Raw genomic sequence first — 25,617 nt, forward strand, 5'->3', positions numbered from 1 at the left:
AATACTAGAAAGACTTTTGAGATTATCTAGTTCAACTTCATTTTATTTATTTATTTAGCAAGCCAATAAGGGGTAAATGACTTGGCCAAGGTCACACAGCTGCTAAGTATCTGAGGCCAGATTTGAACTCAGGTTCACCTGACTCCAGGGCTGGTGCTCTATCCATTGCACAACCTAGCTGCCCCTTCAACTTCACTTTACAATTGGGGAAACTGAGGTACAGAGATGGAAAGTCAATCCACTACTTACCATTTAGGGCATGACACTTCTCTGGGATTTGGTTTTCTCTTCTGCAAGATGAAGTGGGGGTTGGATTAGATTATTTCTAATGTGTATCTTGAAGATCTAAATTCTCTGATCTGACAAATCAGATCTTCCTTGGATTGAGGGGGGTTAGAAATATATGGGGGGTGGTGAAACACATTAAGAGTTCAGGTGAAGTTGGGTAAATTCAGACAGATCTCAGCTCTTATGGAGGGCTCCCAAAACTTTTCCATGTGAGAATAACATCTACACCCTTCCCCCTCGACTCTCCCTTAGTCTATGTTAAGAATAGTCTCTGCATTCCTCAAAGAAGGCAAACCCAGCAGAACTAACCCATTCCCATCACTCGGCTTGCTTGGATGTTACATAGGTCAAGTTGAAGCCTTTTTGGCTTCAAGCTAGGGACAGCCTGCCAACTATGTAGTTTGCTACATGCAAATTTTTGTCCACAGTGGTTGTCCCAGGCAGAGGCCTCCCTCTGTTTTCTCTCCTCCCCTCCCCCACACCTTTTGTTCTTAGTTTTAAATAACTGATTTGGAAGAAAGATGTGTAAATGTTATGTCAGCTTGAAGACACTCAGAGCTTGAGAGATGGGTTGCCAGAAAAAGTAATTGACATCTGTTACCCTGTGCCGGCTTGTCCCCACAACGTGCCAATAGGAGTGATGGAACTACCATGGAAAGAAGGCTAAAGGCGGGGGCAGCTTTCTTTTCTGTCTTCAGTCCCAGAAGAAGTGGATAATCCCATGAGTAGGCATTGTCAGGCAGGGCCAGCCCCAGGGATGGGTAATGTCTGCTTTAATACCAGAGGGTATTAGGTTATCAAACTCCATTAGTTTGAGTCTCTGGTTCTTTGTGTGAGGGATCAGATGCAAGGAGCTGGGCTCTCCTGGATTACACAACGCCTTTTGAGAATGGGGATGATCCCAACATCTGCTCCCTTTAAAAGGGAGAAGATGCCAAAAATACAATAAACAACCAGGGAAACATTCCTTCCTGACTGGCAGGCACCTCCAGGTAGCCCTCACCCCACTCTTGTGCCTGTCGGGGCTGGAATTACACACAGAGAGAAGCCTGAGCTCTCACTGTAAACCGCACCTGGCAAGAGCCCTCTCTCTTCTAGGGGATTCCTGAAAATGGGGTTCCGTTGGTTTCACCATACCTAGATTCCTATCCAAGCCTGCAATGTTCCTTAGTTCTAACATTCTCAGGCGAGGGTAGGGGTGAGGGGCCCGGGTGGGGGGGAAGGGGAGGATTCCTGGGATTTTCAGAGTTAGAAGAGCCATTAAAGATGATTTACTCCAGATCCCTCCTTTTACAGATGTGAAAACTGAGGCACAGAGAAGTAAAATAACTTCCCCAAAGTCATACAGGGGTAAGTGATAGAGCTGAGATTTGAACTCAGGACCTCAGACCCCACCTCAGATCCCTGTGCTTGCTCCCACCATAACCAAGTGATGTTCTGAGGACCCCAGTTGTTCCATTAGCTACGAGTCAACATTAATACATCCCTACATCATGGAGTGTGGTGGCAAGAAGCTGGGGAAGAGGCACATCATTTTGAGGACTTACTATCATGGAACATGGAGTCTAGCAGAGCCCAAAGGCATTGAGGGCTCTAAATGGATCTTACCATCTCAGCTTGGACTAGCTGAACAAGCGCTGACTTAGGAGTCAGAGGACTTGAGTTCAAATCCCACCTCAGATATTTTACTTCCTGTGTGTCTTTAGGCAAATCATGTCATCTCGTTGGGCCTCAGTTTCCTCATCTGTAAAAAAGAGGGGATTGGACTAGATGTCCTGTGAGGTCCCTTTCAGTTCTTGATCTGTGATCCTATGACCCCCTTACAAACTAAACCTTCCTTTGTGATACCTCTCCTCTTTGCCCCTCTTCTACTCTACAGAGGACCAGTGTCTTCAAATCAGGTTATGGAGGAGCATCCCATTTTCATTTGATAGGAATCAATCCACTTGATAATCAATCAAGAAGCATTTATTAAGCACCTACTATGTGCCAGACATTGTTCTGGGTGGTGTGGACACAAAGATAAAAAATAGATCCCCCCTTCAAGGGCTTACAATCTAGACATTTCTACCCAAATCCTCTAATGCTCTAATAAAGGTGTACAATGGTACCCCTGGGTTCAAGGCTATGCCAGGGGAATACAAGCTCTAGCAGGGAAGACTCTGATGACAGGTCCTGTGAAACACTGGGCAGCTGGGTGGCACCATAGTGCACAGAGTGCTGGGCCTGAAGTCAAGAATAGTCATATTCCTGACTTTGAATTAGACCTCAGACACTATATGTGTGACCCTGGGCAAGTCACTTCACCTATTTGCTTCTGTTTCCTCATCTGTCAAATGAACTGGAGAAGGAAATGGCAAACCACTCCATGATCTTTGCCAGAAAAACCTCAAATGGGGTCATAAAGAATTGGATATGGCTGAAAATGACTCAACAACCTGTGGAACACTATGGGGAGGGCCTGAGAACCAGTCTAGCTGAGCTCCAAGAGGCGCAGTCCCATGTTGGCTTCAGGATGTCGAGTTTTTCAGTCACATCAGCTCTTAAGTAATGTTGATATCAGCAGCCAAGGTATTTATTTACCTTTGGGGTTTGTTTTTGAGATGGAAAAATGGTATTACGAGCTGGTTTTGTCTTCTCCTCCAGGGGCCGTGTTTGGGACTGTGAATGGAGGTCTGTAGGTCACTGTAATAAAGAGATCATTATTAATAAAAAATAAAGAATGCTGACTAAATCTTGTAACTCATCGGGATCTGTGTCTGTGGAAGGAGAAGTACCACATTAAGATGCCAGGGGAGCAAGGTAAAGGGGAGCTCAGTTAAAAGGAGCCCCACTGATGATAGCATAGACTCAAAGGATCACGGATCTAAAAATGGAGACCATTTCGTCCAACCTTCTCATTTTACAGATAAGCAAACTGAGGTCTAGAGAGAAGTGACTTGACCAAAGTCACACGGTCAGTTAGTAGAAGAGGTGGAGATTTGAACCCAGATCCTCTGACTCCCATGTCCATGCTCTTTCCACTAAGTTTGAAGTAGGGTTCGCTCTAAACAGATTGCCCTGCATCACCTTCAATCACAAGAGAACAAATATTGAAAAGTAAAAGAACTGTGGTTTCATTGGTGGTAAAGAACTCCCAGTGTGGGAACTCCCATCTGTGCCTTAGAGCATTAGAGCAAAGGCTATTAACCTCAGGTTTGTGGACCACAAGCGGTCTAGGAATAGATTTCAGGGGGTCTGTGACTTTGAATGGGGAAAAATCACAGCTTCATTTTCATTAACTTCTAACTGAAATTAAGCCTTTCCTTTAATTATAAATGTAGGCAACAAACATCATTCAGAGGAAGGGTCCAGAGGCTGCTACTGCTAATGGGGATCCAGGGCATAAGAAGAAGAATTCTTGGCTTAGAGAGTTGCCTGAATTTTAGAGAGGTTGCAAACTGTCTGTGGCTATATAGTTAGTTAATAAATGCCAGAAGCTATGTTCATTCTTGTTAGTTGTATGGCTTTGAGAAAAATTACTTAATTTCTCTGGGCCTCAGTTTCCTCATCTGTAAAATAAGGGGATTGAAGATGGAAGGACCCCCAGAGGCCAAGTTCAACTTCCTCCTTTTCCATAGGAAGAAAATGAGGCACAAAGAGGTCAAGGTGACTTTGGAAGGCACTCAGAACTTCAAATTTATGATCCCATGAACCCTGACTCTCTTGTAAAATGTAAAGTCCCTATCCAGAGCCCAGGCACTGATCAGGCTGTGGAAACTGAGGGAATGCAGCTCCCTTCTCTTCCAGATCTGAGATAAGACTCCTTGATGAGGTGGTCTGGGAAAACTTACAAGGAGCCCAATTCTGTGTCTAAACAAGGAATTCTTCACGTCCCAGAGTCGATGCCATAGAACCTTTCCCCTGGCACTAAATAACTCTCTGCTTTGGAAAACATACCCCAATGACACTTCAGTGGTAGCAGCGGGAAGCTCAGAGCCTGGATGTCTGAGGCCATGGCTCTGGGCTCTGAACCCCAACCCACTTCTGATGCCCAGCACTCAGCTTTCTTCACTACAAAAATGGTGTAGCATTAACACATTAATACACTTGTGATGGAGCTGCTGATTGGTCCAATTATTCAAAAATGCAATCTGGAATTATGCTAAGAACGAGATTGAAATGTCCATATCCTTTGACCCAGAGACTCCACTGCTAGTCAATAAACATGTATTAAGCACCTATTATGTACCAGCTACTGTATGTGCTAAGGGCTGAGAATACAAAGAAAGACAAAAGATAGTACCCACTCTCAAAAAGCTTACAATCTATTGGAGAGGAAGACTGTCTTTTGTCTACTTGTGTGTGTGTGTGTGTGTGTGTCCTCAGCTCTTAGTGCAGTATTTGCAACATAGTAGGTGCTTAATACATATTATGATGAATCGTGCATGTTTTGTAGTAACAAATAACTGGAAACAAAGTAGATGCTCATTGATTGGGGAATGGCTAAACCAAATGTGTCCCATGGATGTAACAGATTACTACTGCGCTGTAATAAAGAATAAGGATGATGTATACAAAGAAACAAGGGAAGACTTGTTTGAACTGATACCAAGTGAGAGAGCCGCAGAACCAGGAGCATCAATTTATATAATGCAACAATGTCAATGAAAGGAACAACAACAAATCTGGATCCGGACCTTGTGTGATTAAAATAGCTTAACTTGACGTCAAAGAAAAAAGGCAGAAATGGACCCGTTTGCAAAGGCAGATGCCAGTGGGTGTAGAGCAAGGCATACATTGTCAGACTCATGTCAGGGGGATCTGATGAATTCTCAGAACCCGTCTGCTTGCTCTGTCCATGCAATGTCCCCATGGAGGACCCTGTAGAGTTGTTTTGGGAAGAATTGTGATGACATGCAAGGCAAGCTCCTTGAAGACACTGTGGAACACATGTGCACATTCTGTAATTGGTTCTGGTTAGCTAGCCACATGGTTGGGAGGAACGTTTTTGATTGGCTACATACCTGAAACTCTGTCTTTGAAAAGACCAGAGCCAGCTTCAGCTACCTTGGTTGATGTGTTGGTAGGTTTTTTTTGAACTGATTTTAACTTCTATTCCATTTCTTTTTTATTTTTTCTGCCTCCTTATTTCACATCTATTTGCCTGGCAGCTAGGTAGCACAATGGATAGAATACGGGGCCTGGAGTCAGAAAGCCCTGAATTCAAATTCAGGCTCAGATACTTACTAGCTGGGTGACCCTAGGCAAGTCATTTAAAATCTGTCTGCTTCAGTTTCCTCATCTGTAAAATGGGAATAATAATAGCTTGTCCTTTCCAGAATTGTTGTGAAGATCAAATGAGCAAATATTTATAAAGTGTCCAGCATAGTAGGCACTTAATAAATAAATGCTTGTTTCCTTCTTTCCTAACACCATCCAATACTGTTTCCTCCTTCATTCCAGTCTCCACAGATGAGGTGGCTGTTCTCCTTGCCTTCATCCCCTTGACTTCCATCACCTCCAGTAAATTGCCCCACTCTCATCACACCATCACCAATGTTCAATGTCTCCTTTCTTGCTGCCCACAAACATTGCCTGAGTCACCCTCATTCTTGAAAATATTCACTTGATCCTACTGTTCCTGACAGCTGTCATCCTATGTTTCCCCTTCTCAACTAAATGTTTCTATACTCAATAACTCTTCTTGCTTTCCTTTCATTCACTTCTCAACCCTTTGCATTTGCAATCTGGCTTCTGACCCCATCGTGCCTCTCACCACTCGTGGCTACCCTGCCAGGCTCTGTCCTGGACCTTCTTTTCTTTTCTATCTCTGTTATCTCCCTTGGTGACCCAGTCAGCTCCCACAGGTTCAGTGATCATCTCTAAGTACATGATTCTAAGGTCTGTATAACTGACCTTAGTCTCTCAGCTAAACCCCAGTTTCATGTAACCCGTGGCCTATTCGACATTTCAGAATGGATTGCTTGTAAGCATTACAAACTCACCTTGTCCAAAATAGAACTCATTATCTTTCCTCTGCAAGCCTTCCTTTCTTCCAGAATCTCCTGCTACTGTCCAGGAAACAGCCTTCTGCCCCATCTCCCATCCTCTGGGTTTGCAGCCTTGAGGGCATCCTTGATTTTTCGCTCATTTACTCACATATCCAATCTGTTTCCAATTTTTGTCATAACACCTGTTGTATATGTTGCTTTCTCTCTACTCACACAACCATCACACTAGGGCAGGCTCTTGTCACCTCTTGCTTGGACCATTGCGTTAGCCTTTTGATTGGTCTCCCTATCTGCCTCACGTTTCTCCCCATTCCAATCCGACCTCCACTAAATTGTCAAAGTGATTTTCCTAAAGAGCAGTCCTGACCGTGTCAAACTAACTTCCCTTTCCCAATAAACTACACTGGCTCCCTATTACCTTAAGGATCAGATAAAAACTCCTCTGTTTTACATTTAAAGCTCTTTACAGCCTGGCCCCTTCTTACCTTTCAATATTCTTATAAATTATGATGGTCCACTACTGCAGGCCTTCTTACTGTTCCTCACACATGCTGTTCCATCTTCCACCTCCTGCCTTTGCCCTGGTTGTGCACCATGCCTGGAATACCTTCCTATTATCTCTGCCTCTTAGGATTTCTAGTTTTTCTTTCAAGGCTGAGTTCAAGTCCCAATTTGTGTTGGGGACCTTTCCTCACTTCTCCAGCTGTTAGGGCCTCCCCCTATGATTATATTGTGTCTATTTTGTATGTATCTTGTGTGTATATACAAACATATATGCATATGCACATATATATGTGTATGGATATATGTGCATATATGCGTATACACACATACATAGTCTATACAATATTTTTATTATATATGCATATGTATATTTAGATGTGTGCATATATGCACATATACATATGCATGTACACACATACATAGTCTATATAATATCTATCTATATTATATATGCACATGTATGTTTAGGTGTGTGTATATACACATATACATATGCATATACACACATACATACTATATATAATCATATATAATCTTCCTCATTTGAATGATAGCTTCTTGAGGACAGGAACGGTTTCATGCCTGAATTTGCATTTCCAGCACAGTGCCTGGCACATAGTAGGAACTTAATAAATGCATGCTGATTGATTGGGTAGAAAGGATGTCCCTATGAGTAGGGAAGGGGAAGAGATACATTTGGAATGAGGAGGGGTTATGTAAAAGCCACATATGTCAATAAGTATTAAAAACAAAAGGGAAATTGGTGCCATCAGTCTGCTAATAAATAGTTATTAAGCACCTATTATGTGCCAGGAACTGTGCTAAGCCTTGGGGGTACAAAGAAAGTTTCTGCCCTCTAGGAACTCACAATCTAATAGGGGAAGACAATATATTAAAAGAGGCTGACATGAAGAGGGGGAAAGGGAGAAGGAAGGGGGAGAGAAGCTATTCAGGGCATGAAGTCCAACACTCAGGTCGGAAGTAATGAGATGTCTCGGGCCTCCTCTTTAAATGATGGAGGGTTTGGGAGGAGCTCTCCAAGGTCTGCCCTCTACACTCTCCAGTCAGAGGGAGGTAGGAGCCCAAGGGGCAGGGGGTACTGAGAAGATGGGAGCTTCAGAATTGATTTTACATTGCAGGAAGGTGAATTTCTGGAGTCAATGATGAAATCCAGGTAAACAACCAAGTAGGACCCATTAAAAGGGGGCTCAGGCTTTGGTAATAGAGGATCTCTGAGTCCCTGAACCTGCTAAGAACCCTACCTGAGATTCAATTCAACAAACAAACATTAATTCCTGACAATGCAGGAAGCAAAGATACATAAGAAGCTCACATTTTGCTTGGCAGGATGCTTCGTCTACCCAGACAAGTAAACACCAATTTTATACAAAGTTATTTCAAGAGAGGAAGCACCCTCATAATTGGAGAGTGTGGGTGAGGCAGGAAAGGCCTCCATTAACAATAACAAACAAACAACAATTGCTAGCATTTAGATATTATCTATCTATCTATCTAATCTATCTATCATCTGTCTTTTTATTGGCAGCTAGGTAACACAATGTCTAGACTCTAGAATGCTGAACCTGGAATCAGGAAGAGTTGACTTTAAATCTAATCTCAGACACTAGCTATGTGACCCTGGACAAGTCACTTAAACTCTGTCTGACTCACTTTCTTCAACTGTAAAATGAGGATAATAATACCACCTCCTGACCAATGTCACTGTGAAGATCAAATAAGATGATGTTTGTAAAGTGCTTAGGGCAGTTCCTGGCACATAGCAATTTATTTATAGCCCTTGAAGGTTTTCAAAGCATTTTACAAATACCATCTCATATGATTCTCAGAACCCTGAAAGGTAGGTGCAATTGTTGTTCTCATTGGGAGATAGTGTATGAATTGTAGGAAAAATAAGGATGCCAAAAGATGGTGAGGAGGATGCAATGCATTCTGGTGTGGGACTCAACCAGTGCAAAGATGGATGGGGAACGACCAGTCATTCTGTTTGACCAAAGCAGAGAGCATGCCAAGGGGAATACAGCTAAGAGTGGAGGGGCACGTGGGAACTGGCACATGAAAGAATTTCAATGCATGGCTGAGTTCAAACTTGAGATCCGCTTGGCGAGCTTCACCTCTTCACAATGGGAGGAAAAAGGGCTTGTTCAATGAGAAGTCATGTTAATGTCAGCACAGTGCTGGTGTTCATGGCTGCTTCTCTTCTGCCACACACCTCCGGTATTTCTGAGGAGTCATGGAGAGCTCTGATGAGATCTCTTAGCGACAGGCAGAGAGTTCTGAATGGAGGATGGTTGATGCAAATAGGAAGTCCTCTCAGGACAACTGGGACATCTCGTGCTAGCTCTAATACTTACTACCCATTTGACCTTGGCCTAGCCATTGATCCCTTCCTGGCCTCAGTTTTCTTCTCCATTAAATGAGGTATTGAACCCTCTTAACTCTGGAGCAGCTATGGGGTATAGTGGATAGAGTGTCAGACCTGGAGTAAGGAAGAATCATCTTGCTGAGTTCAAATCTGGCCACAGACACTTATTAACTTCGTGAGGCACCTGGGCAAGTCACTGAACTCTGTTTGCCTCAGTTTCCTCATCTGTCAAATGAGCTGGAAAAGGAAATGGCAAACCATTCCAGTGTCTTTGCCAAGAAAACCCCACAACGAGTCACAAAGAGTTGGATATGACTGCACAACAACAAAAATGGATTGATGTACTATAAGGAAAGAAAGATGGAATTCAGGAACTCCAGGGTAAGCCCTGCATGCAGTGACACAGAGCAATGTAAGCAAAATCCAGGAACAACATGCACACTGATCACAAGAAAAGGGAAAAGAGAACAGCCCTAAATGACTCCAAATACAATAACCCTTCTTGACTCTAGGGGACCCAAGGTGAAGTTCATCTTCCTCCTTTCAGTGGCAAGGTGGTTGATTATGGATTCAGAAGCACATGCAGGGTCAATTTGTTGGTTTGTTTTGATGAATTATTTTTTTTCCTCTTTATTCCAGGAGAGTGTTCTGTCATTAGGATGAGTTATTTATTGGGTAGTGACAGAGATGTGAATAAAAGGAATAGGGATGAGACCTGTGATTTCATTAATATGGGGAAATCCTGATGAGAAAACGCCCTTTACCAATACAGACTAACACCTTCTTTGCAACTTATGATCTTAGAGAGTTCCTTAGAGCACTGAGAGGTTAAGTAACTTGGCTGTTGTATAGTAGGTGCTTGGTAAATGTTTGTTGACTGAGACAATCACATAGTCAGTTTGTGTCTATTGAATATAGTTTACACACACACACACACACACACACACACACACAGAGTTGCTCATGAACTTCTGTAATTTGGGAGCTAACGATCTTTCCAAGGTGAGTGAGACAGGGGGATTGTCGTGTGAAGGGTTAAGTCTCCTACAGTGAATACGGTCTGAGCAGCCCCACCTGTGTGTACAGTATACTTATAGGATTAGAGCAAGCTTGGAAATCATGATATGTTTTACCTAGAGCAAGTACCTTACTGCTTAAGCTTCTATTTCCTTGAAGGAGAGGACAAGAAAACCATCAGTTCTCGGCTACTCAGGTGCAGGGCCCTTTGCTTATGGGATTTAGTGAAGAGCTTAAGTACAAGGGGATGAAGGAGGCAGGCTTGGGTTGGTTGGTTTTCTTTTTAAATAAGTTTCATCAAACCTATTTTTGATACTTGAGATTCCAAATAAAACACACCAGTTGAGTGGAGTACAGGCTTATGCTGTACGCTCTTTAAAGACTCAGCTCAGGGACTACCTCCTCTAGGATACTTTCCGGATCTTCCTAGAAATGATTGCTGTCTTTGTCCTTGAATTACAAGTCTGAAAGGCACTCTCTCCTAAGAGTGCCCCAACCCCACCCTCTTCCCATCCTGCCCCCACCCCCAGAATCCATTGTTTCCTTCAAAACTCAGCTTAAGGACTAGCTTTTATATGAAGCTTTTCCTGTCTCTCACCAGTGATATTTGCCCCCAAATTACTGTGTGTTTGTTTTCTTACATACCTTTATATACCTGTGCACACACAGGTTTTCTCCCCTGCTAGAATGTAAGTTCCTAGAAAACAGTAACCATTTCATTTTGCAGCTAGGTCTCAGAGGGAAGAGCAGGCTGGATTTGGAAGCAGGGACACTGGAATTTGAATTCTTCCTCAGAGACTAACTGGCTGGGTGGCCCTGGGCAAGTCATTTCATCTCTCTTGGTCTCAATTTCCTCATCTGTAAAAAATGGGGCTAAAAACAGCACCTCTTTCACAGCTTTGTTTAGAGATCAAAGAGATAACAGATGCAAAGTGATTTGTAAGCCTTAAAGCACTAAATAAAAGCTGCTGTCATCATCACTACCATCATCATCAATTTTTGCTCTTTTAGCCTTTCCACTTGGAAACCAGTCCTTAACATGCAGAGAGCACTTAATAAATCATAGCTTCATCTGCATATTTAGTAGTTTATGGGATGTATTTCCCCCTCCCCAGGACATGCCTTAGGAGCAAGGATGGGTTTTCATTTTGTATCACTCTGTATCCCTGGTTCTTAGCTTGGTGCCTGGAACCTAGTAAGAGCTTAATAAATGCTTGTTGAATTGGACAGTTCCACCTCATCGATGTCATTCTTCTGTATTAGAGTCTAAGCTTCTTGAAAGGGATCCTCTCATATCTTTGGGCTTAGGGATAATAATAGCATCTACCTTCCAAGACTGGAAGGTTGTTGTTGTAAGGTCAGTACTTAGGACAGTACGTGGCACATAGTAAGTGCTATATAAATGTTAGCTATTATATGCCTTATTAATTACAGTTAATATAATATAAATAATAGAATTGATTATATATTATTTATATATGTGCTTCTAAATACACACATACACATATGTGGTAACAGTTAACATTTGTCTAACACTTCACAATTTACCAGCCCCTTTGCATATGTAATCTCATTCTAACCTCACTACAACCCTGGGAAGTCAGGGAATACGAGCGCTATTATTCCCATTTCACAGATGGGAAAACTTGGTATTGAAAGACTAAGTGGTCTATCTGATGTCTCCTAGTTAGTTACAGATAATCTATTTAGCCCAGCCTCCTCATTCTGTAAAGGAAGTAAGGAGACTTACCATAGATCACCTAGGTAGTAAGTAGCAGAATTGGGATTTGAACCTAGATCCTTGGACTCTGAATTCCACCATTTTTCCAACCAATCATGAATGCCCTAGTCTGATTTGCTAGAACCTGGGAATGGACCATTTGCCAATCAATGACAATTACAGATTCCTTTGGCCTCCAAGAGTTTATTGATTATGGTTGAGGTGGGGAAGTATCAGCCACCGTGACACATTTGACATTGACCTCTCGTAAATGTTAAGAACTGAAAAGGAGCTCAAATATCACCTTCTTTAACCCTCTTGTTTTCCAAGTGACAAAACTGAGACTCAGGAATGACTTGCTAGAGAGCCAAAGATAGTTGAATAAAAGGTCTGACAAGTGGGGGTTAGCAGAATCTCTAGGAAAGAAATCTATGCCAATATAGTTTTGAATAAGGTACTTTTATTTTTTTTTAAAAAAGAAGCTCACACACATATGTTGCAAAAATTCACGTAGAAAAATATCATTTTTGTTGGGGGCTAGGTTACTGATTCATACCATAGACAGTGAGAGATGGTGGTTGGATTGGTGGGCATTGGGAGAAAGAACCCAAACTGAGTTCTGGAACTGACATGACACATTTGCTCTTGGGTGAAATTGTCAAGGCATGGGCCATCTTGCCTGCTCTGACACTGTCAAACAGTTTCTAGTCATGCATCTCGTTCCCAAGGGAGTTAACCGTGACAAATTGTTTTCTAAAGTTCTTTTTTGGAAGCAAAGCTTGTGTTTGCCATTCTGCTTTTGCAACACTTAGATCACAGTAAAAAGATGCCCATTTATAAATCTCCATGCTGAGAAAATGAAATTTGGAACAGTGGGGAGAGAGTGCATTCCAAAGCGATTAAAGGTTATCTTAAGAAGCAAACAAGCCTGAAAGGGAGTGAGTAATTAAGGCGAATCATCCTGAGATTTCTAGAAGTGGGTCTAAGCTTGATCATGGGTGCTGGTGGCATTGCATCAAACTTCAGCACAGAGCCTGGGCTCCAGGAGGATGAGCTAGGCCAAATTTTCATAAGCTTACTTCAGCAGTTTTGTTGCCGATTGAAAATTAGCCCTTTTAAGATGAGGACTATTAAAAGGTTTTTTGTTTTGTTTTGTTTTGTTTTGAAACCAGATGGAAATAGGTAGTGCATTGAAAAGACTTCCGGACAACAAGAAAATTGTCTATCCCACCCCACCCCCTTCCCCAATGCTTCTTCCTCTACGAGGCACCTTAGCAATAGGACATTTACTAGGACAGAGACTTGAGGTTAGAAGGGACCTTAGAGGTCATTGAGAAGGGGAAACTGAGGCCTTCAGAGAGGTAAGTGATTTGCCCCAGATAACACAGGTAATATATGTAGCATAGATAGAAGTTGAACTCAGGTCTTCTTACTCCAAGTTCTACTGCCCTAGAACGAATAGGAGAGTTGTCTCCTGCATTTAAACCTCTTCTTCTCTTGATGTAGGAGGTCACTGGGTCATCCACTTAGGGGAATAGGCCTTGCCCTGCCCATATAATCACTGACTTTCAGGATCTGAGACCTAGAATCTGTTCATGGATGGACTTTACAAGGGCTATCCAATGTCAGAGTTGTTCTCTCTTCCCTCACCAAACCATATTCTTCCCTTCACCTTGTTCAGTGAGGTTAAAGGGGGGCAATTTCTTATCAGATTTTCCTCCACTGCATCCTTCAGCTTGCTACCTCACTGATACCAGGCCATCAGTAATTTGGGTACTCAAACATAGCAGCTGCAACTTCTTCCCCTCATGTGAGGAATCTCAGGGAAAGGGTCAGTTCAATCGTGAGCTACAACAATTTAAGGTAGCATCACCTAGTGTTTGAACCTGCCAAAAGATGACTTCCCTCACTCAATATGGTTCCTTTGACAGGATTTGGAATTTAGAATATTTTTTAAGGAACTAATTGCTTTTTCTTATACTGTGAGATAGGCCTGTCAACTCTGTCAGATCTTTAATTCACATGTCATTTTTGTTTTGTTTTGTTTTGCAGGCAAGAAACAGCTGGAATCAAGACCGAGACCTCTGGGAAAGGAAAAAAGGGTACAGGAATCAGACTCCTCAGCTAGCATGGCTTCTTGATGGGGCTCTGTGGAGGGTGAACCCTGAAGAAAGCCAAACTTGGCATTCAGAATGAAACTTTGGCAGGAGATAGAGGTCTGGTTATACCATGTGATAGCTCAAGCAGAATCCCGAGGTTCCCAAGGGAAAATCCCAGCCATAGCTTCTTGAATCCATAATGATAAAACTATCTTACCTTTATCTAAAGTGTACAAAGAAAAGTTTGTTTCACCAACTTAGTCTCATTTGGTTCTCACAACAACACTGTGAGGTAGGCTAGGAGAGGCTTTATAAAGTCTCTCCCACTTTACAGATGGGGAAACTGGGGTTTAGAGAGGTTAAATGGTAGGATTATTAAGTGGGAAAGCTAAGGATGAAACCCAGACCTTCTGGTCCCTAATTCAGTGAACTTTCCATTGCTTCATGATGCCTTCAAAGAGAGGACCTCCTCTTCTCCCTTCTCCCTCACTGCCACTGACTACCACTGCCCCACCAGAAATATAAGGACTACTTTGGCACTGCTCACACCTTCAGTTCCCAGTTATGTTTGTTTAGATGGACCATTTGAAACTGTCTCATCTCACACGGGTCTTACTTTTTAAAACAGACATCCTCTAGATCAGGAGTTCTTAACCTGGCCTTTCCCTCCCTCCAATGGTCTATGAATTGAGTCTAGAGGGTCGGGGAACTTGGATGTTAAAAAAAAATCCATCTTTATTTTCACAAACTTCTAACTGAAATTGAAGATTTCCTTCAATTATTTTACAATATCATTTTGAGGACTCTATAGGTTTTACCAGACTGCCAATAAGTCCATGACATATTAAGGGTTTAGAATCCCACTATTTGGAGTCCATCTTTGTTTTACCTTTCAGCAATTTTTAATGCATTTTTTTGGCCTCCTCCCTAGAGCAGAAATCAAGGAAGAACCTAACACCCGGCCTTGCTTGCCCACTTCTGAAGCTGTCCACAAGTGGACTTTTTCCGAGTGCAATGCAACAAGTATTTATTGAACACCTACTATGTGCCGATTACTGTTCTAGACACTGGAGATACAGAGGCAGAAATGAAATGGTACCTGCCCTCAAGGGGCTGACATTCTACTGGGGGGAAGGGGAGAAAAAGAATATCAGGCACATTCCCAGGCCCAAAGAGGTCCTGCACCTCTTTTAGGTCAGACCCACAGTGCAGACCCTGTCATAAGACTCCACGCTTGGCACTGTTTTTGCTCCTGTTCTGGCTTTAGCTTCTCATGAGATGCTCCGTTTACACAGGTGACCAAGCTGAAGGAAAAGAACAGACCCTCCCGGAAGCAGAGATGCTGACAGCTCATAAAACAAAGCACAAAGGCACTGGGGAGAGAGCCCTGGAGCTCACACTTCTTCTTCTTCTTCTTCTTTTTTTAAAGGTAGTTCAAAGCAAAGACAGTTAAACTGGGAGTGGAGATCAAGTCAGATTCACTTCAGGATTTAGAATTGCAGAGCTGCTTGGTGGCACCTGAGAAGTCATCTAATCCAGCCTCAATCTGTACAAGAATATTCGTCTGCAGCATCGTTGGGATGAGAGGGGTACCCTCATTTGGTGCCTTGGCTGGCCCTGAGTGCCATTTAAATATTAAATAGGATGCTGGGTCACAGATTTAGTGAACCAGTCAAGAAGTGGGGGCTTGAGTGCTACTTGAAGCCTTTGGCATGGTGGATGGGCCCCCCTTCTCCTCTCCTGACCTCCCTGACTCTGGCCCCCTTTTGCTTTTAGAGAACAAAGTAGAAGAAGCAACTATGGGTTGGGCCCCAGTCACCAGCCAGGGCTACCAGAAAGCTGGGCTCCAACCTCCCCAGCAGTAGAGGTAAGGATAATAGGGGTAGCTGTTATACATGGAGATCAGTGAGGCCCCAGAGAAGTTTTCTTCTTTTAGGCTGGGCAGGGAAGAGTTCTTATCGAGGTCTCCCAGGTCAGAGGTCAGCTGTTTTCTCTTGGTCTTATACCGCCTGTTCTGGAACCAGATTTTGACCTGGGTCTCGGTGAGCTTGAGGTTTTTGGCCAGGTGAGCCCGCTCGGGGGCCGACAGATACTTCTGGTGGCTAAACTTCCTCTCCAGCTCAATGACCTGGGTGTGGGAGAAGGCAGCCCGGGACCGCTTGGGTGGCTTCAGGGCTTTGGGGGAGGCAGCACTGGCAGGGTTTGCACAGTCCAACAGACAGGTCTCAAAGTGTGCATCTGGAACATGGAAGGGAGAAAAAGGGCAGGGAGGGAGGAGAGAAAGTTACATATTAGCAGGGAACAGGACATAACAGCACCAGGCTTTATCTCTGCAGAAAGAGAACAGAGTAGGCCACTGTGAACCTGGATACATTTGGGCTTTTTCACATAGCTGAGGAATTCCCTTGAAGTGCATAGTGTGTGTGCGTGTGTGTGTGTGTGTGTGTGTGTGTGTGTGTGTGTGTGTGTGTGTGTACTGGGGAGGGGGATTGCGGGTGTCTAGTTTTCTAACAAGTCTCTGACACTTAGGGTCTGTTTGACTTTAGGGAGTCACTACACTTCTTTAAGACTCAGTTTCCTCTTTGGTTAGATTTGATGATATCTAAGATCCCCCCCCACCTCTGAAAGCCTCTGACCCCTAACCAGAGGAACTCATTAGAGACCTTTGAAATACTTGGTGAGTTCTGGTGGAGATATCCAAGTTACATATATCAGAACAGCAGCTATCACAAGGGGGGAGGGCACGACTAGGAAACTGAAAAGGAAAGCAGAGAGGAGACAGTGGGTGTTGCATTTGAAAAGGAGCTATACAAAGGGGAAAAGATGCCTAATGTGAAAGGGATTAAAAGTGGAATCGACCTAGTACACCTTTTAGTCTGAAGGATGTGTAGCATAAATGGAAAGTAAGAAGAGACCTGGGTTTAAATCTCTTCCCACCTGTGTAACCCTGGGAAAGTCATTTAGGCCTCAGAGCCTCAGTTTCCTCAGCTGCAAAATGAGACTAATGATATACCACCTACCACCCAGGCTTGTGAGAATCAAGTGAGATAAGCTAATCAGAACCTATGTAAAGTGAGATGATGTGGAATAGTGGGATTTGGGGCCAGGAAGACCTATGTTCGAATCCTACCTAGGACACAACTCTTTCTGTGACTGGGGGCAAGTCATTTCATCTCTTAGTGCCCTAGGCAGGTAACTCTCTAAGACCAAAGATTTCAGAGAAGGTAATGATGATCTTCATTGCTAGAAGAAGCCATACCCTAGTGAAATCAGGTAGATTTGCTATCCCTATAAGTGATCGGAGCTTTAGAATAGCAAATTTACAGGTCATATGGCTAACCCTCTTCCCCCCTCCCCAAGGCAGTGCTGCTAAAACAGGCACCAGAATGTAATGCAAATAACGGACTAGGAATGGGAAGCAAAGAACGAAGTGAGTTGCTAAGGGGTCGGGATAGCTGCTGCAAGTTGAATTTTACCTCCAGCCTCATTTCTCCGAGAGGGGCTGGCCTCCAGTTACCGCCGTTTAAGTGGAGGGAAAAGGAGTCCCCTTCACTCGTTCGACAAGTCATTCACTAGGGCGGATTGGAAGGATTTAGGAATCTGAAGGCAGTAAGGACACCCCCAAACACCCGACGCTGTTCTTTTGTTGACTGGAGGGCTTTAAACTGTGTGCCCCGGAGAAGAGAACCCCCCTCCCAGAGAAGAGGAGAGGGCTGGCTGTGGGCACAGCAAGGAAGGCCCCTCTCAGGTCTCAAAAGTCTCCACAGCCCCAGAGGACGACTGGGGTGGGGTGGGGGGGGGGGTGGAGAAAGTGCTCTAATGTGCTCCAGCAGGCGAGAGACCGTGGGATCATGGAGTTAGAAGTGGAAAGGGCCTTGGGGCTGGCCTGGCCCCATCCCGGAATGCGAGAGGAGGTCAGAGGAAGAGGACAGCGTCCCAGCAAAGCAGGGCACCGAAGTCCCAAAGTGCCAGTCGGGCAGAAAGCCCAAGGCGGCAGTTGGGTAGTGGCCTTCCCAAGAGGGTCCTTTTCTCTCCCCCTATCCCCTTCCCCACCTCACCTCCCGGGGCAGCCGTGGGAGCAACGGATCTTTAACGTTATGGGAGCACTTGGAGATCAACCACTGCTGCGGCCCCCCCCCCCCCCCCCCCCCCCCCCCCCCCCCCGGCCCCATTTTACAGAGAAGGAAGAGGAAGCTAGGGAAGGGGGAGAATGACTTGTCCAAGGTCACAGAGACGAGTTAATGGTCGATTCAGGAGGGGAACCCTAGTGTCCTGGTTCCCGGCTCTCTAAAAGATGGGATGGGGGACAGGCTCTTTGAAGGGCCTCCGGCCCCCGGCAGCCCCTTACCTGACTCTGTCCCCGAGGGAGAGGAGCCCGGCTCGGTGCTCCGGTCAGGCTCCGCGGGCCTCGCTGGCTGTTCATCCTGGGGCGCCGGGCCGCTCTCGGACCCTGACAAGGAGCCAGGCTCGGCCTCGGGCTGCGGCGCGGGCTCAGGCTCTGGCTCGGGCCCGGGAGCAGGGCTGAGCCTCCCGACGCTGCGCCTCTCCAGTCCGTCCCATAAGATGTCCTGGATAAGGAAGGAGGTGAGGGGCTTGGCGGGGGCCAGGGCCGTGCCCCGAGGGCTGCGTGGCGGCGGCTGCTCAGGGGTTCCGGCGGCTGATCCCCGGAGCCCGGAGGGCCGAGGTGGCTCCTGGGCGCTCAGCATCCTCTCCGGCTAGGCGGGCAGCTGCCCCTGCTTCTGTCTCTGTCCCCGCCTCTGCCCCTGCCCCTGCCCCTGCCCCTGCCCCTGCCCCTGCCCCAGTCCTGATCCCCGGCTTGGCTGGTAGTAGGCTCTTTTAGCTCCGGCCACCACTTTCGCTTTCTGCCGCTCGGGCTGCTTATATATAGCCCGGGGGGGCGGCCAGGAACCGGGTCCGCAGCTGATTGGCCAACCCCGAGTCTGGCCGCGCCTCCCGTTGGCCTCCGGCCTCCTCCAGGTGCTCTTGTTGCGCCGGGGGGAGCAGGGGCAGGCCTGCGGGGCAAGAGATGGGGGGGGTGTAATAGGAGGAGGGGAGGGCGCTGAAGGAGGAGAGGGGAGCTGCCTCCGCTGGGCTCCCTCCCAGCCCAGTCTGGCCCTTCTGCGTCCTGTCCATCCTCCCCGCCCCTTCTCTAGCCTAGGGGAAGCAGAGAGCGCTTTGCCCCAGGCCCTCGAAATGCCCCTCCTCGGGTTTCCAATTTGTCCCTCTTCACCTCTTCTCTGACTGTGCTGGAGAGTAAATATCCCTAATCCACGTTCCCGAGGGAAATGTCTTTTCTTCCTTTTCTAGGGTCCCAATAGCATCCCGAAGCCATGCCGCTCCAGTCCCCTTCTAGCAGTCAGACCACACCTGAAGAGCCACTGTGTTCAGTCCCGGGGGCTGCATTTCAGCAAGAACACTGCCAAGCTAGAGAGCTGCGACTAGCGACCAGCATGATGAAGGGCCTCAGGGCCCTGCCAGATGAGGACAGGGCCAAGGAACTGGACACGTTTTATCCAGAGAAAATGAGCGCAAATGGGAGACGGAGAGTGGTCTTCAAGGGTCTTAAGATCTGTTGCCTGGAGGAGGACTTAGATTCGCTTGACTTGGCTGCAGCGAGCAGAAAAGGAACAGTGAGTGAAAGCTGCAAACGATTTCATTTAGCTAGCATTGCTTAAGTACCTGCTGTATATAGCCCCCCCCCCCCCCCCCCCCCCGCGCTGTGCTGGCCGGATGGACAGCTAGCCTCAGGGCCAGGGACACTTGGGTTCAAGACTACCCCTGCCTTGGGTTCAAGACTTACCCAGGGTAAGTCACCTAACCTCTTACAACTCTAGGCAACTCTCAACATTTAACTTGCAGAGAAGATGCCAACCAGCATTGGTACTAGGTCCAGTCCCTAATTCTTTATTATGTGCATTTAATAATCTGACATTTCTAGAGTGCCTACTGCGTACCAGGCACTGTGCTAAGCAGATCCTCCAGATGAATCCCGAGAGGAAGGTGCTATTATAATCTCCATTTTCCAGTTGGGGAAATTGAAGCAAACAGAGGTTAAGTGTCTTGCTCAGGGTCACCAACCTGTTTCCCCTATTCCAAGTCCACCTTGCTGTCCATTACTAATGTCTAGGGTCTTCCTGACTCCAGACCCAGAGCTACCTTGGTGCACAAATAATACAACAATTAAACAGCTGCTCCTCTCAAGGAATCTACATTCTCAAGCATTTATTAAGTGCCTGCTATGTCCTTAGCACAGAAAGGCAAAAACAGCCTCTGCTTCCTGGAGCTCACTGTCCAATGGGGGAGATCTGTTGGAACAATGGGATCAGCAAGATCTTTGCAGGGTAAATGGGAGGAAATGTCAGAGAGAAGGCAAAGTAAATATAGGAGAAGTTGAGGAGGCAGGAACATGAGGGGGGAGGGAGGTAGGGAAGGTTTCTCCTAGGAAGTGGCAGGAGGACATTTAGGCTCCATATAAGGAAACAATTAGGACCAGCTAAGAGTAGAATGGCCTCCCCTTGGAGGTGGTGGGCTCCCCCTCTTTACAGGCCTTCAGGAAGAGAATGGAAGACCATTGGTGTACTTGGGAGAGAGGGCTCCTGTTCAGGTCCACATTGGATTAAAAGACCACTGAGGTCCTTTCTAGTTCCAAAATTCAGGGATTCCTTAAGAGCACTCATGGATGGATGCTTTGAAAGCAGTCATGGTCCTCAGTGCGCTGAGGATTCATTCGTTCCTTCTCCCCACCTCCCTTCCCTAGGTTGGGGGAGGATTTCATCTGTTGCTCTCCACCCCACTCCCCCCCTTCGTTCTATAGCTGGCAAGAGTTTTAACTCATTGGTTCTGAGGGTTAAAGGAGGCCAAAACTGCTACCAACCCCAAAGTGCTGAACAGGTTTTTTTTTTTTTTAATGTTGGTGGGAGTGAGTCTGGAAATAATAGTAATAGCTAGCATTTGTATAATGCTTACTATGTGCTTTAGAATTATAATATCATTAGATTTCGAGAACAGCCCTGGGAAATAGGTGCTATTATTGTTATCCCCATTTTACAGATGAGGAAACTGAAGCAGACAGATGAAGTGACTTGCCCATGGTCACACAGCTAGTAAATGTCTGATTTGAACTCTGGTCTTCCTGACTCTAGAACCTGGGTTCTATTTACTGCACCAACTAGTGCAGTGGAGATTGGTGAAGGAAGGAAATAAGCATTTATTAAGCACCTGCTGTGTGCCAGGCCCTGTGCTAAGTGCTGTATAACTATCATCTCATTTGGTGCAGAAGAAAATTAAGTGGGGATGACTTCTCTGAGAGGGAAACAATTGGGTCAACCTTTTGAAAATCTGAAATAAAGTCTAAACGCCTCATCTTAGGAGTCCCAGCCCCCTGTGATAGGGCCTCATTTTGCCCATCTAACCTCACCTCCTGTGGTTTAAGAAGGCCTAGTGGAAAAGAGAAAAAAACCTACCAGCCTGGGAGGCCAGAGGCCAGGGTTCGGTTCCAGCTCATGTTGCTATATGACAACAGTTAACTTTTTTCCACTCTCTGGGACCCACTTCCCTTAAGCAGACAAAGCCGAAATCGTTACATATTCAAAGCTCACTGCAAGCTTTGGGATACTGTGCCCCAGGTGTACTCTGAGTACCAGTATCACTTTGTAATGGCATCATAACCAGAGCCCAGTGTGATGTGGTCTCCTGCCTCCCTCAACCCCATCAATCAATTGACCCATATTTATTAAGCACCTACTAGAGGCACTGAGATAAGTACTGGTCCAGGTGACTTCCTCTACTCCCAATGAGGGCTAGTTCTCTGCTTGGGATCACCTGGCCAGATCCAGGTGACTGCCAGGGAGACTCTGTTCCTATGGCTTTCTCTGGACCAGGTAAGATTGCTTCACCTAATGTCCTATTTTTGTGAAACCAATATTACCTTCAGTCAGGTATGTGTGGTCTATTGACTCATCTACCAGGTTTCATTGATTCCCACACATAGCAGGCTCATTTCTGCTTCCCTGTATATTGGGAATACCCTTCCCCTTACTTCTACATGTCCAATTATTATTCAATTATTAAATATTCCATTTTCTGGGCTCAGTCCAAGTATCATCTCCTGGAAGTTTGCTTTCATTATTCTGGGTAGGTGGTGAATTCTTTGAAGACAGTTCACCTGTTGGGGAATAGTACTATGACAAGATAACAGTTTGATTTTAAAAAAAAAGATCTAGGGGTCCTAGCTTGCTGTCGCAAGCTCAAAGGGAGATAGTAGTATGATATGGCAGCTAGGAAGTGATCTCAGGATGCATTAAGAGAGGACTAATGTCTGGGACTCAGGAAAGTGACAGTCCTGCTGTCCTCTATCCTGGTCAGACTACATCTAGAGCAGTCGTGGGCACCACACCTTAGGAAGAACATTGATAAGCTGGCGGTGTCCAGTGGAGGCTAACGAGGATGGTGATCTTACTGAAGAACACGTCAAACCAGGATAGATGGAGAAAGCGGGAGTAATTACACAGGAACGAGCAGGCTCAAGAGGGACTTTGGCAGCTTCCATTAAGTATTTGAAGGGCTGTCTGTGGAAGAGTAATTAGAACTGTTTTTCTTGGCCCCTAAGGGCAGAAGGAAGGCAGGGAGGGGGTGGTAAAAGTTGTGGAGGCAGATTCAGGCTCCAGGAGTCAGGAAAACAACTCTTCAGCCCCGGAGCTGTCCCCAAGTGGCCGCCTCCTCTTGGGAGATCTCGAAGCACACCCTGGATGGGCACTTGTCAGGATTATTCTAAGGGAGAAGGGTCTTGTTCAGACACAGGTCAGACCTGATGGTCTCTGGGGGCCCTTCCACCTCTGGAGATTCTGGGATTGGGGAATGCTGGGATACTGAGGCTGGGGGATTCGGAGGTTTCCTGCTCACATCTGTTTTTAAAGCCTTCAAGTCCTTAATGTTATTGTTTCTCCTTCCTGATGAACAGGCTGTCTCCTGCTCCTTGAGGACCCCTCCTCTCCCGTCTGTCACAGAATGACAAAGAGGTCAATTCAAATGCCTCCCTAACGGCCTGTCTGCCTCAGCCACATGCCAAGAAGGTGATGTGATTTGTGGGCACTGGTTGATAGGTTTCTGTGCTGCAAATGATCTCCCCCCACTGGCCTGTCTCAGTGCCTGCAGTTCCATAATTAGAGATTTACTGCTTTGTATAAAGGTGTGCATCCCCTGTTAAAATGCAAATATCCCTGGGAAGGGTAAGATATTAATCCTTTTAACTCAGACATTAACACTATAGTATGAATCAACACATAAATTCCTTTTCAAGTAAGCAGACAAAAGATTTGATTGGGAGAGGAGGCAATGCTTATAGAGAACTGACTGGCTGTAAGAAAATCTGGGTCCTGCTCGCAGCTAGCTTTGTCACTACGAGTAAGGGATTTCGTCTCTCTGGGTCTCAGTTTCTACTTCTATCAAATTATAGAGTTGGATAAATAGTCCTTAAAGTCCTTTCTTGTTCTGTGATTTGGGGTCTAGAGTAACTGGGGAGGGGGAAAGGTGGGGGGGAATGATCCAGGAAGCTGGAGGAGGGTGCAAACTGAGAAAACTAAGTTGGGGGATGGGAAGACTGGGTGACACAGTGGACTAAAGAAGGTGTCCGAAAGAGTATGCCAGGCACTAAGATAAACTCAGAGCTAGCTATCTATGTCACACATTTTTTTTTGGAAGTGGAGCTTTGTAAACTTTAAAGCCCATAGAGATGGGAGTCATTGATATTATCTATATGTATGTACATATGTATATGCATATAACACACTTATATCAATAAGCCTTTATTAAGCACTGTGCCATAGTGCCAGGCACTGTGCTAAAAGCTAGAAATGCAAAAAGAGGCAAAAGACAGTTGAGAGCTCCCTCAAGGACCTTACAATCTAATGAATGTGTGTGTGTGTATTTGTATAGAAATTATATAACAAATGTAAATTTTTAAAATTATGTAGAAATTATATTTATATTAAAAATCTTAGGATTATAGATTTAGAGATGAATAGTATATTAGGGATTATTTGGTCCAACATCCTTATTTAAAAAAAAATCACTTACTAGTCCAGTGGCTGTGTGGTCTAATGGATAGGGGTGGACCTGGAATCAGGAAGACCTGTATTCAGATCTTGCTTCTGATACTTACTGTGCTAATCATGGGCCATTGTCCCTTTCTGGACCAAATGCATATTATTTCCCTTCACTAACTTTATGTTCCAATCTGGTCTATTCTTTGTTTCCCACCTCCTTGCTTTTTGCACAGGCTGTTTTCCATACCCAGCATGCCCTCCCTCATCACTTCCTCCTCCTTGAATCTTCAACTTCCTTCATTGGTCAGCTCCAATGTCACCCTCTAGAGGAAGTTTATCCTGATTCCCCCAGGCGCTACAGACAAACCCTGGAAATCATTTTGTATGTGGTCTGTATTTCATTTTCTATGAACATGTTTTCCCTCTCCTCCAATAGAATATAATTTCCTTGAGGGCATTGCCTATTTCATTTTTGGCCTTTGTCGCTAAATTTTGCATTAGCACGAGATTTGGCAGGTGCTTAATAAATACTTGTTAAATGAGTGACTGAAGTCCCCTCCCTTTTTCTAAGATTCAGTCCCCACATCTGTAAAATGGGGATAATCATATCATCGGTCCTTATCCCATAGGGGTGGTGGGAGGCTCAGATGCATGTAAAGAATTTTTCAAACCTTAAGGTGTGATAGAAATATCAGTTATTGTTACTCTGGTGCCTGGCCTTCCCATGTGGTCCTGTGTTTTCTCTCCCTTCCCTCCCCTGCTCCCTATTCGGTTTAAGGTATGAAGATACCAGATTTCTAAATACTGAAAAAGCTTCCCTCCCTTTAATCCAAGTCCTTCTTTAAGCTATGCCCACTCCCACCCCCCCACCCCAGTTCTAAAGCTGTTTATGCCAACTGCCCTTGCAGACCCTTTGGCCCAGAGAAGGCGGATTAGGGTTTTGGGAACCTTCAGTAGCAGATAATAATTCACTCTCATTATCCTCCTCATCAGGCCTTATCATCCAAGAAAAGCAATCGGAAAAGATTTATGGAGCAAGAGGAGCCCTAGAGTATTTTGCTAACGGTGCCCTCTTTCACCCCAAGGCCCTGGCTTTCTGGAGAGCCAGTTAGCTGCTGGGCCTGGCCTCTTCTGGAGATTGGTCTGTGCACTCACTGGGTGGCCCGTGCAGCAAAGACCTTCCCCCTCCCCGTCTGCTGAACAGCTTAGCAGACACCCTCACCTGGAAGACACATCTGGGCTGTTTGTCTAAAGGAGTAGGTGCTGACCTTCCCATACTGTTTTCGCTGCCAGGGGCAACTTGAGATCTCCCCTGCCTCCCCCTCCCTTCCATTCTTTTACACCGTCTCCCTCCCTCCTCCCTACATGCAAAAGGAAAGCATGTTCGGCTTCTGAGTGTCCTGAGATGGCAGGATGTGGTATGGCAGGAGATGTGGCAGAGACTGGGATTCTAAACAATAATGGTGACAGTGGTGATGGCTAGCATTTATATAGTGAGAAAGGGCTTGACAGGCATTCATCTCATTTGAGCCTCATGACAACTCTAAGAGGTAGATGCTACTATCCTAAT

At 45.4% G+C, this 25,617-nt stretch overlaps 1 protein-coding gene across 1 annotated transcript; it reads right to left on the bottom strand.

Annotated features, from left to right (window-relative positions):
- Positions 1-12,364: 12,364 nt before the first annotated feature.
- NKX3-1 (NK3 homeobox 1) lies at positions 12,365-18,710 on the bottom strand. Its single transcript, XM_027839974.1, has 2 exons — positions 18,353-18,710; positions 12,365-16,242 (listed from the first exon to the last, which is right to left on the bottom strand). The coding sequence occupies exons 1-2, from the start codon at positions 18,708-18,710 to the stop codon at positions 15,833-15,835; spliced, it is 768 nt and encodes a 255-aa protein (XP_027695775.1). The 3' UTR covers positions 12,365-15,832.
- Positions 18,711-25,617: the final 6,907 nt, after the last annotated feature.

Source organism: Vombatus ursinus, unplaced genomic scaffold (assembly GCF_900497805.2).
Source record: "Vombatus ursinus unplaced genomic scaffold, bare-nosed wombat genome assembly UNPS02014837.1, whole genome shotgun sequence".
Taxonomy (NCBI): Eukaryota; Metazoa; Chordata; class Mammalia; order Diprotodontia; family Vombatidae; genus Vombatus; species Vombatus ursinus.

Excerpts from the sequence above, each read along its gene's own strand:
- NKX3-1 (XM_027839974.1), bottom strand. The coding sequence starts at position 18,710 with ATGCTGAGCGCCCAGGAGCCACCTCGGCCCTCCGGGCTCCGGGGATCA. Across the intron at positions 16,243-18,352 it reads TCCCTCGGGGACAGAGTCAG|ATGCACACTTTGAGACCTGT; the intron begins GTAAGGGGCTGC and ends TCCATGTTCCAG.